At 39.0% G+C, this 16,499-nt stretch overlaps 3 protein-coding genes across 3 annotated transcripts; 1 reads left to right on the top strand and 2 right to left on the bottom strand.

Moving 5' to 3' along the window:
- Nucleotides 1–1,009: 1,009 nt before the first annotated feature.
- On the top strand, nucleotides 1,010–2,046 carry LOC144638961 (uncharacterized). The gene has a single exon (XM_078498238.1). The coding sequence runs from the start codon at nucleotides 1,056–1,058 to the stop codon at nucleotides 1,836–1,838; it is 783 nt and encodes a 260-aa protein (XP_078354364.1). The 5' UTR covers nucleotides 1,010–1,055; the 3' UTR covers nucleotides 1,839–2,046.
- A 2,469-nt stretch (nucleotides 2,047–4,515) lies between these two features.
- On the bottom strand, nucleotides 4,516–6,363 carry LOC144639030 (kelch-like protein 21). Its single transcript, XM_078498295.1, has one exon. It carries the CDS (start codon nucleotides 6,358–6,360, stop codon nucleotides 4,516–4,518), a length of 1,845 nt encoding a protein of 614 aa, XP_078354421.1. The 5' UTR covers nucleotides 6,361–6,363.
- Nucleotides 6,364–9,933: 3,570 nt separating this feature from the next.
- On the bottom strand, nucleotides 9,934–15,165 carry LOC144637876 (doublesex- and mab-3-related transcription factor A2-like). Its single transcript, XM_078496969.1, has 2 exons — nucleotides 14,835–15,165; nucleotides 9,934–10,676 (listed from the first exon to the last, which is right to left on the bottom strand). The coding sequence occupies exons 1-2, from the start codon at nucleotides 15,163–15,165 to the stop codon at nucleotides 9,934–9,936; spliced, it is 1,074 nt and encodes a 357-aa protein (XP_078353095.1).
- Between the last annotated feature and the right edge of the window lie 1,334 nt (nucleotides 15,166–16,499).

Here is a 16,499-nt window from a genome sequence, read left to right as displayed (position 1 = left end):
GACACAGACTATCCAATGAACCAATCAAAACTCGAGGCAAATACATGTAGCTGGCGCGAAACGCGGGCAAACGTGTGCGAGCGAGTCACGACTGGTTTTGGTTTTATTTCTGATTGGTGGAAAAAGTGGCGGGAGGTTTACAAACCAATAGCTAAGCGAAGTAATGCAAAACCAAAGCAAATGCAAATTACCCTGGACAGTCATATGAAAACCGCTCTTACTAATAGTTTAAAGCGAAAGTTTCAATACCATTATCTAACATTAAATTAAAAAACGAGCATAGATATTTATGTGCGAGGGCCTAGTTACCGAAAATACAGATTAAAGGGGCTACGTCACGCAATTTTAGGCAATTTTCGGCACAGACCAACTAGTCATAGAATTAACTGAAATATCACAATAACGGCTTAAACCTGTAGAAGAACTCAAAAGAAACAAAGAAAGGCCAAAAAGGGGCATGGATAGGCAAAAATCGAGAAGATTAAACGGGTTGCGTTCGGACAAACTTAATAGGCCTTATTCGTATTCTCGGTATTGGACTGGAACTAGCTTGCAATGGAGGCTCATGCGGGGGAATATCATTAAAAACAGCTTCAAGTCATTTGCATTTGAAAAGATTACCCGCATGAGCCTCCATTGCAAGCTAGTTCCAGTCCAATACCGAGAATACGAATAAGGCCTATTGAAAAACGTCGGCCCGACATTTTTCAAGTTGTCCATCGGTATGAAAGTGTCATTAATAATGCCCAAAAATCATCCTTGTTTGTTATGTGTCCGTGAATTTGCCAATAAAAGACTTTTGCTCAGCCAATTTGAAATAATAACAATAACCTTAAGTACCGTGACCTAGCCCCTTTAATAATGACAGTAAAAGCAATATCTAGGACTAGTTTATGAGCAAATATTGGGTGTTTTGTTGGAGCGCATAATGCAAATTCACTATACAATTACAATATATAGCCTCAAAAAGCATTTAAATATTATTGACACGTGGATTTGAAAAAAGTGCATCTTGTAGCGAAGAAAATTAACTTTGTCAAGCTCGAGAGAGTCGAATGTCTTCCGTGGTTTTTATACTTTATATCTGTGGCCTTCTGAACAATGCAGTTTTGTTTTTCTGGGTCTACAATTCTTGGTCCTCGCCTGGAAGATTGAACAACATTGTTTTAGTGCAATTATTTCTGAACACTTGGAATATTATAACTCATGCTGCTGTTGAGCTAACGAGGCAACATATTTGGGTTGTTTCAGCGACGACTTTCTCGTTTTTCTCAATTTATTCGTTGGCAGCGTTGATGTTAGCCGCAGCTTTGGGAAAACCCATGCAACAACGGTTAAACTCGAAACGGAATATCATCATTTTCGCTGTAATTTCGTCCATATTGTTGGTGCACTACGGGCGAAGGTATGAACTTTGTAGGAGCGAGAACTGCTTTAGTCCTCAACTCGCTTACGAAGACTTTAAATACGCTATTTTAAAGAATGACTTCGCAGCATTTTATGTCCCAACTGCAGTTATATTTTTCGGCTCATGGTATCTTGGTTTTCGTTCATACATGTTTAGCCGAGTGGCCGTTATGGAACGCAGACAAAGCTGTTCAAAACGATGTTCTCTATTTTGCTCAAACATTGCTGTTTCACTGTTTATACTTTACGGGTTATTTGTCATTGATGGAATTTTGTATTTCAACGATAATGGTGAAATAACGATGTCCAATCACTTATGTCGTATGAGCTGTCTTCATGAGGAATTGTACGTTTTGCTGTCTGCATTTCCAGTGTATATGGGATATTTTATAAAGCAAAATGAGGGAAGACTTCACCAAGAAGATATTTAGAACGAAAGATAAAAAAGCTTAATTTATAATATAAAGATATGATACTGTGAACTGTTCTTGTGGGGTGAAAAGTAATTTAATATATACAACGGTATGCAAAGAATACGAAAATAGCTGTACTGGAAAATATTGCATTATGCCGATATTGTTTTTTAGCAGAATACTTAACCGACAAAAAATAAATTAATTTTTATTGAAGTTAATAGTATTCAATCAGTTTTATAAGGACTGACTCTTCTAAGGGACAAAGAATTTGGGCATGCGTAGAGTGTTCATATCAATTGTCAGCCAATTTGAGTAGAATTTGAGTCTATAAAACGACTGGAAGTCCAGAATGGCCATTTATTCTTTACGCCAATAAAAAGTTTATACAAAGATATGTTATATACCAAAATTTTAGCCTCCAACGGGCGCTATAACCCTACGAAATATTTCCCAAAACTCGACAACTGAACGCCGCCATCTTGGAGCTGGTAATGTATGCGTGACGTCAAAGAGCTCAGCCTGAAGTTTGACGGGAAAATTTAAATACTCGAAACTCCTTGTTTCTTCGTAGTGGATTTTTTTTGTCAAAATGCCTGTTTGTGCAACTCCATTTTGCTCAAACAGAGCTTTAAAAAATACAAAAAACAAGGAGTTTCGACTATTAAAATTTTCTCGCCAAACTCCAGGCTGAGCTCTTTGACATCACGCATACATTACCAGCACCAAGATGGCGGCGTTTAGTTGTCGAGTTTTAAGAAAGATTTCGTAAAGTTATAGTGCACGTTGGATGCTGAAATTTTGGTGAATAACATATCTTTGTATAAACCTTTTTATTGGCGTAAAGAAAATAAATGGAAATTCTGGAATGAACTTCTCCTTTAAATCACGGACTTTCAAATCGGACATGGCCAGAGTTGGCTTCCTTAAAGGGACTGTGTAGTCACGGCTGAGTTAAGTTTATGTTATTTAGTTTTGCCAAATACTCGCTATGAAACATAATGTTTGCAAAGAAATATATACTTTTATAGAGTGTAAATGACAAAACCATAGCTTCATTGCAACCAAATGTGTCTCCCGGGCATTATAATTTAAAGTTACAAGCAAAGAAGACCAACTTTGAAAACTGTTCTGCCCAACAACATTTCAAAACCCATAGCGCAATCTGTTTCAATCTTCGTCGCTTTTGGCCATCCGTACCTTCTTTTGTATTTGGTGTGTTATTGAAATGCTCCTTCATTGTTTAAGAGGTTATTTTCATAATTCACCGAATTTGATGGTCCCCGTTGAACGCCGGCCACGCACGCTGGGAATTTTCCAGTGGGACGAACCGAAAAGTGGTGTTCTATTTTCATCCCACCCGGAATTTCCGGAATTTCCGAGCGAGGCAGCTTTCTAATTATAATCGACAAAGGATTACTTTATGGGGCTTTTTTATGCTTTTCAAGGGAAAATTTGTTAAAAAGTTTACTCGAATCGACTCGAAACTCTCTTCAGTCTAATTTTACTGCTGCGACTTCTGGTGTGACTTGCAATTTGAAACCGACATCATGAAGGCCTGCGCGAAACTTTGTGTGTCACGCAACAGGGGGTGTGGCCTGGCGTAAAACTTTTTGCCATAACCACTGCCAGTGCTGTGCGTCACCATACATGACTGAAAGTGGATCCTTTCTGAGCTCTTGGGTCGGTAGACTAAATCATAAATCGTTTCGTAAAGAATTATGTAATAGTACAAGTCTGTTAAACTTTTATTAATCCTACGACACCTTGCATCGATCTTGCCTGCACTTCCTAACCTTTGGCTACTACTACAGTAGTATAGTTTTATTAAAGAGTATCAGTTTCCACAAGTCTCCTTTTCTGTATGTTTATTCTTCCTCGATATCGCTGCAAATATGGCTTACCATACATGACCGAAAGTACACACAAAAGGGGATCCTGCCTGAACTCTTGGGTCGGCAGACTAAATCATAAATCGCTTCCTGAGGAAGTATGTAGTAGTACATGCCTATTGAACTTTTATTAATCCTACGACACCTTGCATTGCTAACCTTAAGCTATTTCTAGTATAGTTAAAGAATATCAGTTTCAATAAGTCTCCTTTAACGTATGATTATACTTCCTTGATATCGCTACAAATATGGCTTGTTGTAATATTAAATCTCAGTTCAGTTTTACAATACTTAACCGTTTTAAACATAAAAAGCAGTACAGTTCATGGCGGGGGGGGGGGGGGTACTCCCATATGTGGCCTTTATAGGTATGTGCCTCCCGATAGGGTATGGTTTTTGAGGTTCTCGGTCCTTAAATAGGGTATCATTTTTGCTCCTTTTAGCAATGTGTTCCCGGTGTGTTCCTTAGATAGGGTACCTAAATTCTATTAACTAAAATAAACGTCCAGCTAAACGAAAAAAAAGGTATCTTAAAACTGAATTTTCTGTTCAGGTATTAGTAAAGCGATTTTATAAAGATTTGTGTCTTGCCGTGCACGGTTAGCTGTTATTTGGGTCGTCACGGAATGCCTCTGCTCCCCTTGAATAGGGTGTCATTTTTCGGTTTTTAAATTGATACCCTTAAAAAGGCGGCACACCCCTATCCGAAATTTATGGGAGTACCCCCCCCCCCCCCCCGGGTTACTGCAAGCATATTTCTACATCATTCTTCGCCTTTGGCAGCATTTCTACCATTTGGTTTACTAGTTGTAAATGATAAACAACTCCTGTGTCCACTGAAGGATACTTCCTATAAAGCCTCTCATTGAACAGGATCGTACATGAAACACATCCCTCCCTTTATATAGGAGAGCTGGAACAGGTATTTTAGTTATGACATGCCATTCATTTCTGTCAGAGTTATAGCATTCAATTTCTCCTCTTTCTCCCCAGTCGCACCACAAATAGTCCGTGACATAAACTTTCTCATCAACACACAAAATGCTGCCAGAACGTGACCTCATTGATCTTGCTATTAATTGCCATTCATTTGTTACTTCGTTGTACACTTCACAAGTATAAGCATATCGACCTGTATAAGGAGAAAAACTAGTGCCCTTTGACTGTCCACCAGCAATGAAAATTTTCCCTGGTACAGCGCTTCCGGAAGCTTTTGCCCTTGCTTCTCGAAGATCAGCCAGTTTGTCCCATTTTCTTGCGCTGAGATCATACCTGTCAACATCTGTTAGGACGTTGTTGGTACCTCGAATTTCGCCACCAATGAAATAAATAAAATTGTCTTTTGCGACAATGCAAATATCTGTCCTTAAACCCAAATCAAATGTTGCTATGTCTTCCCAGGAGTTCGATTCTGGTTTGTACCTCGTGATGTAGGAAAGATGTTGTTTCCCACAACGAGAAAACTCTGACACTCGCTCAGGCCCACTGCAAGAATGCAAAGAAACACAATCGGGGCAAGATATTTCATTTTCTGATTCCAGAGCGCAAATTCCATCTTCATTGTTATCAATGACAAAAATTTGCTGTAAATCTCTTTTTACTTTGTACGGTACGTCCGCCCATCGATCAAAGAATGAATCATAGCGTAATAGTTTATAGTCACGCTTCTGAGTCTGGCTTTCAAAGAAAGTATACAATGTACCGTGACAAGATACCATTTGCTTTAACGGCTTCATCGGCGGTGAAAAGTCACGCAACTTGTACCACGTTTTTGTACGGGGAGCATAACACAGGAGTTGATCGACCTCTTTACAGTCTTTCTGTATACTAACAACTATTACGGGAGTCTCAAGTGACTTCCTGGGAGGCGGAAACGAGACATTTCCAGAATTTTTTGAGTCAATTGCCTTCATAGCGGCCTCCACAAGTTCAATACAGTACGCATTATCGGTCACGAGATCATTTGTCACGATATCATTGAGCAGATAGTCACGCGATACATAAATTAGCCGAACCTGACGAAATAAATCGGCGAAATACTTCTCTCGCTCGCTTTTGTTGTGATCAATCCATGCTAGAATGATCTTAAACACATTTTCCTCTGCGCTAACATTTATTTCGTCACTTGAAATCCACTGGTTAACTTCTTCGCTCGACATGTTCAAAAACTCTTCCGCTTTTGCTACGTTGGTGAAATTTGCATGGATGAATTTTTTGGCGCCCGAAGCAAGCTCTTCGCATCGATATCTTTCTGCATAATAGAGTGTTGAAATACAGTTTGAAGTATTCAACGTCTGTGCTAAAACTCTCCCAGCCAGAGTCTTTAATGGTAGAATAAACAAATAGTCAGCCATCTCGATCAGGCCCCGAGCATCATCTTCAGTCAATATCTGAACGTCACCGGTGTAAATGAACTCCAACACAGCTCGTAAACCAGCCTTGGTTAGCATTTCCAATCGAACCACTCCTTTCTTAGACTCCATCATGTCAGTGTTTAGCAGCTTTTCAAAGAAAGGACTTGCCTCTGAAAGAACTTTTCTGTGAGCTTTGAATTCTTTGCCATCTTCGACGACCAAGGTAATGTCGAAAGGATTGTCGTGTGTTTCTTGTGGCATGAATATGTCTTGTTCTGTTTTTGTAACATCCATCGCTGAATTCACCACTAAATTGAAATCTTATGAAAATTTTGCAGTTGAGTTGTAAGACTAAAGAATAATAATTCTAATATGGCTTGTTGACAGCCGTTTATAAAGAATGTTTCGATGCAGTCACTTAATATGCTACGTGATAGCAAGCACGGTGTAGCAGATCTGAATAACGCTTGTTTGAGAGCTGACGCAGATAAATTGCCTATTAAACTGACAACCCGTGCACTTAGTCAGGTTCCGTTCTTTCACTTGCCACCCGAATCATGCAATGCTGTTTCTTGTGGCATTAATACAGTCAAAGCTCTCCTAAGCGGACACCCTCGGGACGCGAAAAAAGTGTCCGCAACTGGAGCTGACCGCTTACGAGAATGGTTCTCGTAAGCGGCCACTAGAGGGGATATATGGCCGCTTAGGGGAGCTTGCCCAGCTAACATAATGCTAATATGCATGAAAGTGGTGTTTCGAAATGTAACCGGACGTGGATGACGACAAAACAAACACTAAAATATGGTACTGTAATTACTGTAAAACCATTGTAAAAACAAGATACAGAGGTTTTTAATAGGATTTTTGGGGATGTTCGCTTACGGGAGCTTAAAAACAAAGAAAAAGTCTAAGCCGTAATCTCTGAAAGTGTCCGCGGCCGCTTACGGGAATGTCCGCTTACGAGAATGTAAAAATACAGAGTTTGTATGGGAGTTAAAACAGGGTTTCAATTTTCAAACAAGGCGGCCGTAAGTAGGGCTGTCCGCTTACGAGAGTGTCCGTTAAGAGAGCTTCGACTGTATGTCTTGTTTCCTACTCGTAGTTGCTCCCGGGGGGGGGGGGGGGGGTACTCCCCTATATGATCAGGTATATACTTATGTGCAGCCCCAAAGGGTATGGTCTTTGAGCCGTTTTGGTTTGAAAACGGGTATGGTTATCTGGGGAACGTTCACGAAAGCTTATAAGCTTATTTTTCTTCCCAGCAACCGGAGCGAGTAACTGGTGAAAGAGAAATAGATAAAATATACCAGCTAAATTTTACCTATTCATTTTTGTTACGTTGAGTTCCGTTCAGCACTGATGCATATGCTATGCTTAATCACGTACTACAAAGCCAGTGCGAACATTTGTAACCGTAACGCTTTATTTGTTACAACTTGTGATAGATTTAATTACTAATCTACAAAGAAGGTCAGGTCTGAAACCGGGTGTGGAAAATGGCATTTTTTGGTCTGAAATTGGGTCTGGATTTGGAGATGCGGGCGGCACACCCCCACAAAAAATTCCAAGGAGTACCCCCCACCCCCTCCGGGAGTTGCTCCCATCGCCGAGTTAACACTTATAACTTTTGCAGTTGAATCGTGCCAAAATTATAAAATTATAAAATTATATCGTTATATCGAGGAATCGTTATATCGGGGTTCCGTCCCATACATTTTACTATTGCCGGGACATAACATATTCATCGTTATATCGGGAATATCGTTATATCGAAGATCGTTATATCGGGGTTCCAATGTATAAAGAATATTACTTATGGCTTCTCGAAAAACCGGTTTCAATTGAACTGTTCGTTGTGGTCACTATCTATGACATCATCAACTAACCCACAACAAAGAAATTTGCTTGCAAAAAAAAACTTGTCAGGAAGCATCATTGTGCGTTTCTTATGGTATAAAGGTTTTGTTTTCAATTTGATAGTCCTAATCTGAAAGGAGATCGATCGTTAGTAGTTTTGTTATCAGGTTTTCACCTGAATGATGTTCAGTTATTTTTGAGATTCGTATAAATTGACTACTTGTTCATCTGCATGTGTTTTTTAATACAGTCAACTCTCTCTAAGACGGACACCGTCGGGACCGTCCCCAACTGTCCGTCTTAGAGAGGTGTCCGCCTTATAGAGAGTCGAGGTAACATGACACCAGAAATTTTGAGATGATAAAGCTCAACGGCTATGCACTACGAATACACGTCTGGTTTAAGTCGCTTACTTTAGCAAAACCTATAAAGTGAAACAAAATAATATCAGAAATTCGACTCGTTTGCTCATTACAAACGGTAATACTGTAAATAGCAGGGACCATCACCAGGTGTCCGTCTTATAGAGGTGTCCGTTAAGAGAGAGTTGACTTTAATCCAAAATTACTCTTACCCAGTTAAGTAATGTGTTATCAACCTGTCATGCTAACAATTTTCACCGGGCATCGTTCGAAAGAAGATGTTCGAAAAACAGTGAACAGCAACATGTGTTTTGAAATGTAATTTGTTAACTTTTGAATGCAAATGAAAAGCTTTTCTTGATCAAGCAGAACGGCAGAACGGCGATCGAAGCAATTGGAAGCAATCAGGGGGTTCTCATATGATCGCCCCGATCGTCTGGTTTATGCAAAATAGGGTTAAACAAACCATAGTTACCTCTACTAGCTATGAACAAACAAGATAATAATTCATGATCTTTTCTTTGTTCCCACATATGAATATTCGATTTTATTCCGATCGACGAACGTGTGTTTTTTCAAAACTCCGACATCGCTTATGGCAGCCTTCGATGCAAGAAAAAACCCGTGGCCTCCAATCTTCTCTTCTTATTATTTTACGGCTAAGACGCAAAAGGGAGCCCAAACGGAAACGTAGTTCTGGGTAATACTGATGCACCATGGGACAGTTTGGATCGCTTCTATCGTCCCCCTCTGTGAAAGTAGTTCTCATATAATCGTTCGCGATCGCCGCGGTCTGCGACCGATCGCCCGGATAGAACAGGGACGATCGACGCGATCGCGATATCGCCCCGATCGTCTCTGTGATGTTCTCATATGATCGCCCCGATCGCAAGCAAACTTTTTGAAGCGACATGACAGAGGCGACAGAGACGATCGGGGCGATCATATGAGAACCAGCCTTAAGCTTTTATCTTTCATTGGCTATTAAACAATTTAGCATTGCATAATACTTTGCAATGTAAATAACACAAAGAGGCAGGAAAAAAAGAATAAAAAGGTACGAAAAGCAGAAAGTTTAGCTCCCCTCTTCCCTTTCCCACGAGACATCAATATATTTTATGATTTTGTTCAAATATTACTTTATTTTTTATAAAAGCGTTGGCTTTCCTTCGTTCTTATTAAACTTGCAGCATTTTTATCATTAAATTCTCGCATTTTTTAAACTTCACTCCATGCAGCGTAGCGAAATACATTTTTAAAAACATTTCGTTTTCCAAAAATATTAATCATCTTGAAACAACTTTTGATTTGGAAACTTAGATCCAAATGAATGAAAGTTGTAAAACCTTGCAATTTTTTTTCCAAAACATTAACAGTCGAAGTATGTCTATCCAAAATTCTTACATACAATAGTTCGAAGAAAATAAATTATAAAACTATTTAAATTTAAGCGCTTTTCACAAATAAAACAAAGCTTTGCAATTACAGTTAAATATAAACAATATTTACTTTTACAGTGGAAATCCACATTACGAAATTTACTCGTCTTATAAAAATGTCATAAAATCTCTGATGAGATCTACTCATCGTAAAAATTCATATAATAAACAACTTTAAAAATATTAAAAATGTAATCGAGCGAAAGTGTTCATTTGCGACTGAACGATGCTGAACAGTTCGCACACAAATTTTCGTCATGACTCGTTTCCTGTCCGCATCCTTTGCAAACACCCGTAGTGTATCCATTGATAATCGGTTTTGTGTCCCCGTTTACACCTTCTCCATTCACTTCCGCTTCCGCTCCGTTCTCCACTGGCTTGAATTGATGATTCTGCAACTCGACTGGAAACTGAGGAAACGGCAGTCCCAAGCCATTGTGTGTGGGGAGCATGTATGGCGTCAGAGGCATCAAAGATGGCGGCATAAGATACCTATATTGTCCATTGACGTAGTTAAATTTAAACAGCGGGGGCATGGATCCTGTAGTCGGTACTTGAGCGTGCGGAGGTTGTGGAGGAGGAGGAGGAGGAGGAGGAGGAGCCTGGGCAGTAATATCGCTCGGAGATTGAGCCTGCATTACATTCGGCTGACCAAGAATTCCGTTCGTCAGCGGTCTACTTGCGTTGTATTGCACGATGACTTCTATCGCTTGAAGCACGTTGCCATTACAACCTTTTAACACGTGTTCCAGCACCATGGTCGAAATATCAGGAAACGCCCTTCTGAGGATATCCGTCGGGGATGGAGTAATCGTGGGAAGTGTCAGGGGGGACTCGACGTGGGGTCTCTTGGTCACTGAAGATGGCCCGCTGCTGTAATCACTGTCAGAACTATCGGGGCTGTTGCTGTTACTGGTTTCTCGTCCGCCACTGTTTTTACGTTTTAGCAGGCCTAGACAAAATAATGGAAAGCTTATATAATGAATTATTTACAAACCTCAAATGGTCACTAAGATTCTAAAAATTGAATTGTCGCGTTGATAAGCATTTGAGACACTAAGGTAGCTATTAAAACTAAAGTTCGTTTTGGTAAATAAACCGCCGTAGTGAATTTGGAAAGCTGGTGCGTTAACCCTTGTTCATGTACATTGTATGTATCTTACTACTCACTTCAACATTTCAACACAGGCGCGACACACGATCCCGTATTAAAGTCTCATTGATAGTCAAAATGTCGTCTTCCCAAAAACGTCATGGCAGTTTTTTAACCTTCAAAATGATAAATAACTAAGTATTGCAAATAATCAATGTAATCGTTTACATTTTGCACAGAATCGTGCATTTTGAAGGCGCTATTGTAAATCAGACAAGCACGGATAAACTCAGAATAGCTTACATGTTACACTGGTGACAAAATTTAGCGTCAAACAAGAGAAAACACTACAAATATTATCACCGCTACTAGCCTGCGTTGCAGACGAACAAAACCCCGGTATAGGACTATCCCGGGGTATTGTTCGTCTGCAACGCAGGCTACATCGCTACAAGAGACAGAAAAAACGTCGTCGTGTCTGGCATTTTACGCATTTCTGCACAAGGACCATACAAACCCAAGCTGCTGTAGACACATTGGACACATTGCGGACCTATTATTGTAAACTGAATTTCAGCTTTCGATGAATTCTGTTCCATAGAACACAACAGAATCCTATAATGAACTTGTGCATCCTCGCCAATCGCAACTCATTCGTTATCTTTTGTAATATTATATTATATTATACGCAATTTCCTAAGTTGAACAATCTTTAACCAAAGATGGAAAGATAATTTTGTATGTTAATTGCTTCTTAGTTTCTTATTCAATAGGTTGTTCAAATTTGATATGCAGAGCGGTTAGCAGACAAAAAATTTCCTGAACAAAAACCACAGTCATGTTTGATAGTTAAAGATTTAAGCTAAATGACAATCGAATAAGGAACTCAATCAAACGAATCAGAGTTGACAAAACTTTAACCTCTTTTCTTAAAATCTTCGGTAGTTACTGCAGTACAAATCACAGCTTCTACCTGCATGGCAAAATGAACGAATCCTACATCGTATCGTTGACACATTTTTCTTACATTGGTATTTTGAAGAACGTATATGAACGTATATGATTTAGACCTTCCCAAAAATATCAACCTCATGTACAACTACATGGTTTTAGTTTATGATATGATGACAAGAGCCACAATTTTCCAACCATTTGTTGTTAAAACAGTTCGGTAGACAGTCAACCGTTTCCTTTTTTGTTTTTTCGAGTCCTTCTGTCGAGAAACATTCCTGCAATTGCTTTAGTTGAAAAAAGTATTTTCACCGTAAAACGGTTCAAATTATGTTCAGTTGGGAAACTTCAGCCTAGTCAATCGTTCGACAAAGTTTTATGCTAGTTGAAAAACTTGCTTAACCAAACCAATCGAAAAACGTTTCTTTCCCTCAAAGGAAGACAGAAAATCCAACCAACGTAAATATGGTTTGGCCAAAACAGAGCGCAGTTTATGGCTTCGTTAACGAACACACCGGAAAAAAGCCACGATGTTCCATAATTTTCGTTCATTCATTCATTGTTGTAAGATGTTCAGTCATGACTCTCAATAGCTTACCCATGGAAGTACTAATCAACTACAGAATTGTAATGTTGCGTGAACTTACCAAGAGGAAAACTTCGATGATCTCGCATTAACATTTTGTCAAATGAACGATGATGAAAGACTCCTGGACTCACAGAGTTCATTGTAAGTCTTTACCGTTCAATTTATGCCCAGCTTAGCGTGGGTCAAATTCTCACGATTTCGGCAAGCCAAGTGTACACAGATATATTAATAAAATTTTAATCTAACAGACCGGAACACCTTGTATAAATTCAATAACGTTTAATTGCTATAGGAACTTGAGGAATGCAAAACTTTTGTTCAGTGCATGTGAGTCTGTCCAATTACACGATAAAGGGATTTTGGAACAATGATCGTTGATTACGGACATGAACAAAATCAGATTTTACGTTTTCCGGTTTAGGATCTGAAATTGATAAAAGCACGTGCTCGCTGGTTTCCTGATTTTATCTTCTCACTTTTTACTGGCAAGTTTTGAGTAACTTTTCCTGGCTTAAAACGTTCGAGAGCAACGGAGCGTGCCTTCAATTAGCGGCCTGTCGCTTTTATTGTTTTAATCTTTCGCTCTCAGTTGCGTTTGTAGCATTGAAACGTGAACAAAGGACTGCTTTTTGAAAGGAATACCGTTCAATTGAAAGCCGATTACAGGGGAAGGCGGTACTTTACGTCAAAAGACGCCAAAAGAAGTAAATTTAGATTGAAAAGAAGAACGCTACAGGTGTATTGAAAACACAAATTGCGAACACACATCTGTGAAAGAATAAAAGATAAGTGTCACGTATCTCAGGAACCGAACTCAAACTGAACAATTTTTTTTTCACAATCGAACTTCGTTACTGATCGGGGATTCTTAAAACAAAGCAATGTAGTTTTAAAAGCGAAATGATCTCTTTTGAAATCCGCCGTATTCGGAAAGATAAGAAAGGAAGCCAGATCGAAAATGAAAAATGCCGACGTAAGCAAATGTGCATTGTTTCACTGTAAGCGCAAATTGCGGCCGTGAATATGAAAAGAGAGACTTAATTATTTAATCCATGAGAACGTTTACACAACGGGAATCAAGCTCTAGAAAATTGTCTGTAGTGTAGAATCTGAGGAAAAACCTAGAGTTATCACAACTTTTATATTTAAAACTTCTTAAAGACCTTGACTGATTTAGTAGGCGCATTAATTACGCGGCTAAGAATCTTTGATTAATGTACGCGCGTCGAGGTTTGCAGTACTTGTTTCCATCAAAGACCTCAACAGTAATTGTTGTTGGGTAAGCGGGTACAATAAACAAGAAAGTAGTGCCGATATTTGATATCATCATACTAATTTTTTCTCTTTTGCCAATTTCGCATTGCATTTTTTGTATGAAGAGAAGTTGTTAAAAGAGGGTTGTTTAAAATTGAGCAATCTCGACGAAACTTGTTACATAAATAGTGTTCGGTATATATTGTCGGCATATGACAGTTCTTTCTCTAGAGAAGTACATTTCGAAAACAACTCAAATTGAAATCATATCTGTTAAATCGAGTAAAAAAATTGCTATCCCACCTTTTGATTCGCTGGTTACTGCGTAAAAAGTATAAAAATGAGGCTTTTTAAAGTTTGTTGTAGAGTCCTGGAATTTAATTGATCTTTCAAGCAAAGATTGATTATGACATTTCTTCTTTTAAACAAATGTTTGAGTTGTAAGCGTTATAAAAACTAAAAAAAAGTTATTATAGCTTATATATGAATGGCATTCTTTACCGGATCCTTGCTGTTTTTATTAACAAATAAAACGGATCAATTAATCTCTTTTCTCAGCTGCGAGCACGTTCTTCTGAACGTGTAACGGAAGTTGTTTGCGCATAACCAAAATGGCGACTTCCTTTATAAAAGCGCTTACCATGTCCGATTTTTCAAATGTGCAAGATTAATTTGGCCTTTACTTTAATGTAACGACTGGTTTCTTTTTGGCAAAAGTTGCAAACTTGCGCAAGCTAAGAATAAATTATACAACAACAAACGAAGCAATTTGACGAGTGATCAATGAGATTCTTTGAATGGTATCAGCCGGTATCAGTGAAAGGAAAAGTGTAAAGCAGAATCTTCCATAAACGAAATTGTTTCATTATCATACCTAATTGTAATCGAAGCCTTTTCTTTCTGAGCTCAAAGCATTGGCCGTTTAAAGGCAAGAACATCGAAAGGTCTTTTATAATGAAGAGAACCCGAGTTTACGATTTGTAACAAAAATTAAGTAGTCAGTATTTCCGTTGGCTAAAACTTCAAAGCTAGGAAAGATAATTTTGCGCCGCAGAACTTTAGCTGAACGTTAATTGAACAATTCACAATTACTGTAATACAACTTGACTTCTGCAGCAACGAAAATGAGTTAGCTCTTAGAATTTCATGTGTATGTACTTTACACGACAACAAAGTGTTACAACTCTCTGACCAAATGCTTACGAACGGAACTTTACACTTACCATTTTCGCGGTGATCTTCACCGTTCATCCATCCGTTAAAACTTGCTTCCATCTGCTCCAGTTCAGAAGTATTAACTATCATATCACCTTCATTGCCCTTCTGTTGTCGAAACAGCGCGATCCTGGCCGCTGTTAAACGCTGTCGTTCAGCTACAGTTCGACAATCCATACAACTGCAGTCTTTAAATCGGCATTGATGCTTGTGCCCGCGAAGGTCTGACAAAATGCCGTGATTTCTACAGCGCGTGCACTTCGGATTGCGATTTGACGCAGCCATTTTCAGATCCGCTGGGCTTTCCTTATTTTCGTCCTTAATCTCGTGTTGATGCATTTCAGGTCCGTTTCACCACCGACTCAAACTTCGATCACGAAACTGAAGCCCGCTGATTTTTAAACGGGCAAGATTAAAATCCACTCTCACGTGGCTGAATTTTTGAATACCCCTGGGAGATTTTGACGTGTAACCCTCGCAAGTTTGTATTGTTCAAAGATTTTTGCACTTCAGCGCTACGGAATTATTAGCATTTATTTGAAAGACGTGATTTGTGTGTCGGAAACAAAAAGTGTAATGGGAAGAAAGAAATGATATAGGACTTCTATGATGATTGAATCAAAACAAAGTCAGAAAACCGGGATGATAGCCGATTTTTTTTTATTTATTTTTTTCACTTCTTTCTACTCCATTTCTCTCTCAATAGCGAAGCGCGCAAGTGACTTCACGACTCAGACAAAACATAGACAAACAACCCGAAATGGCGGACGATTTTCCTTAAACACTTTCCAAAAACAGCCGGTGTTCCTAAAACACTTTCATAAAACGAAAACTTCGCCTATATTCCTTCTATTTCTCCCAGAACACGCTCATGTTTTCTGAGTCTCGTGGGCAGGTGGGCCGGTTATATTCATTTGCATTCTATTTTTAGATCTTGCGCGCTTCGCTATTAAAATTATTTTCTTTTTCAGTAACCCACCCGTTCAATCTAAAGAATGAAATTACAATTTCGCGTATTGTTCTAATCCACTCGTGTTCTTTAGACGCAGATCGGTTAAGACATTTTCCACAAAATCTACTAACGGAGATCAATCAGTTAGACCGCCTGCTTTCGGTTCTTTCTGCGCACGTTGTTTGAAGTCGAGAAGACAGAGAAGCTATGAACTTACTGTCTTAACTTGAATAATGCAGGGCTTCGCGTTCCTTTACTGGCCCGCGTTCGCTGTTTTGCGCGTTTCGTTTAATTCCTTCCCTTATATCCATTAGACAAGGAGAGAAATTTTGCGGTTAAGAAATACAGTAGAACCTCGGTAACTCGAACTCTGAAGGGAAACGAAAAACAGTTCGAATTAGCGGGGTTTCGAGTTATCGGGGTCGACTGAATATTTAATTTGCCAAGTTAGTAATTGATAGTTTACTGATTTTTCAGCACTTCAGTATACAGTACAGTGCAAATTAAACTTATCTCGTCAGAAACTCTAACACGATTATAAATTCTTATGATAAGAGTAGAAAAAGGCTGTCACTGAATACGTGAACTGTTCGTTGCTCAATTAAACATGATCAAATTGCTGTAGTGTTCGTTTAAGTGAGAAGAGCTAATAGAATCTTTCATTGGGCATCCGTGGCAAGTTGCACGAACCGGAATTCGAGTTATTGGGGTAAATTTGACC

The sequence above is a fragment of the Oculina patagonica genome, chromosome 14, assembly GCF_052425735.1.
Source record: "Oculina patagonica isolate OP01 chromosome 14, crgOcupat, whole genome shotgun sequence".
Lineage (NCBI taxonomy): Eukaryota > Metazoa > Cnidaria > Anthozoa > Scleractinia > Oculinidae > Oculina > Oculina patagonica.
Note: the sequence above shows the minus strand (reverse complement) of the source record. Positions and strands in the feature narration are given on the sequence as shown.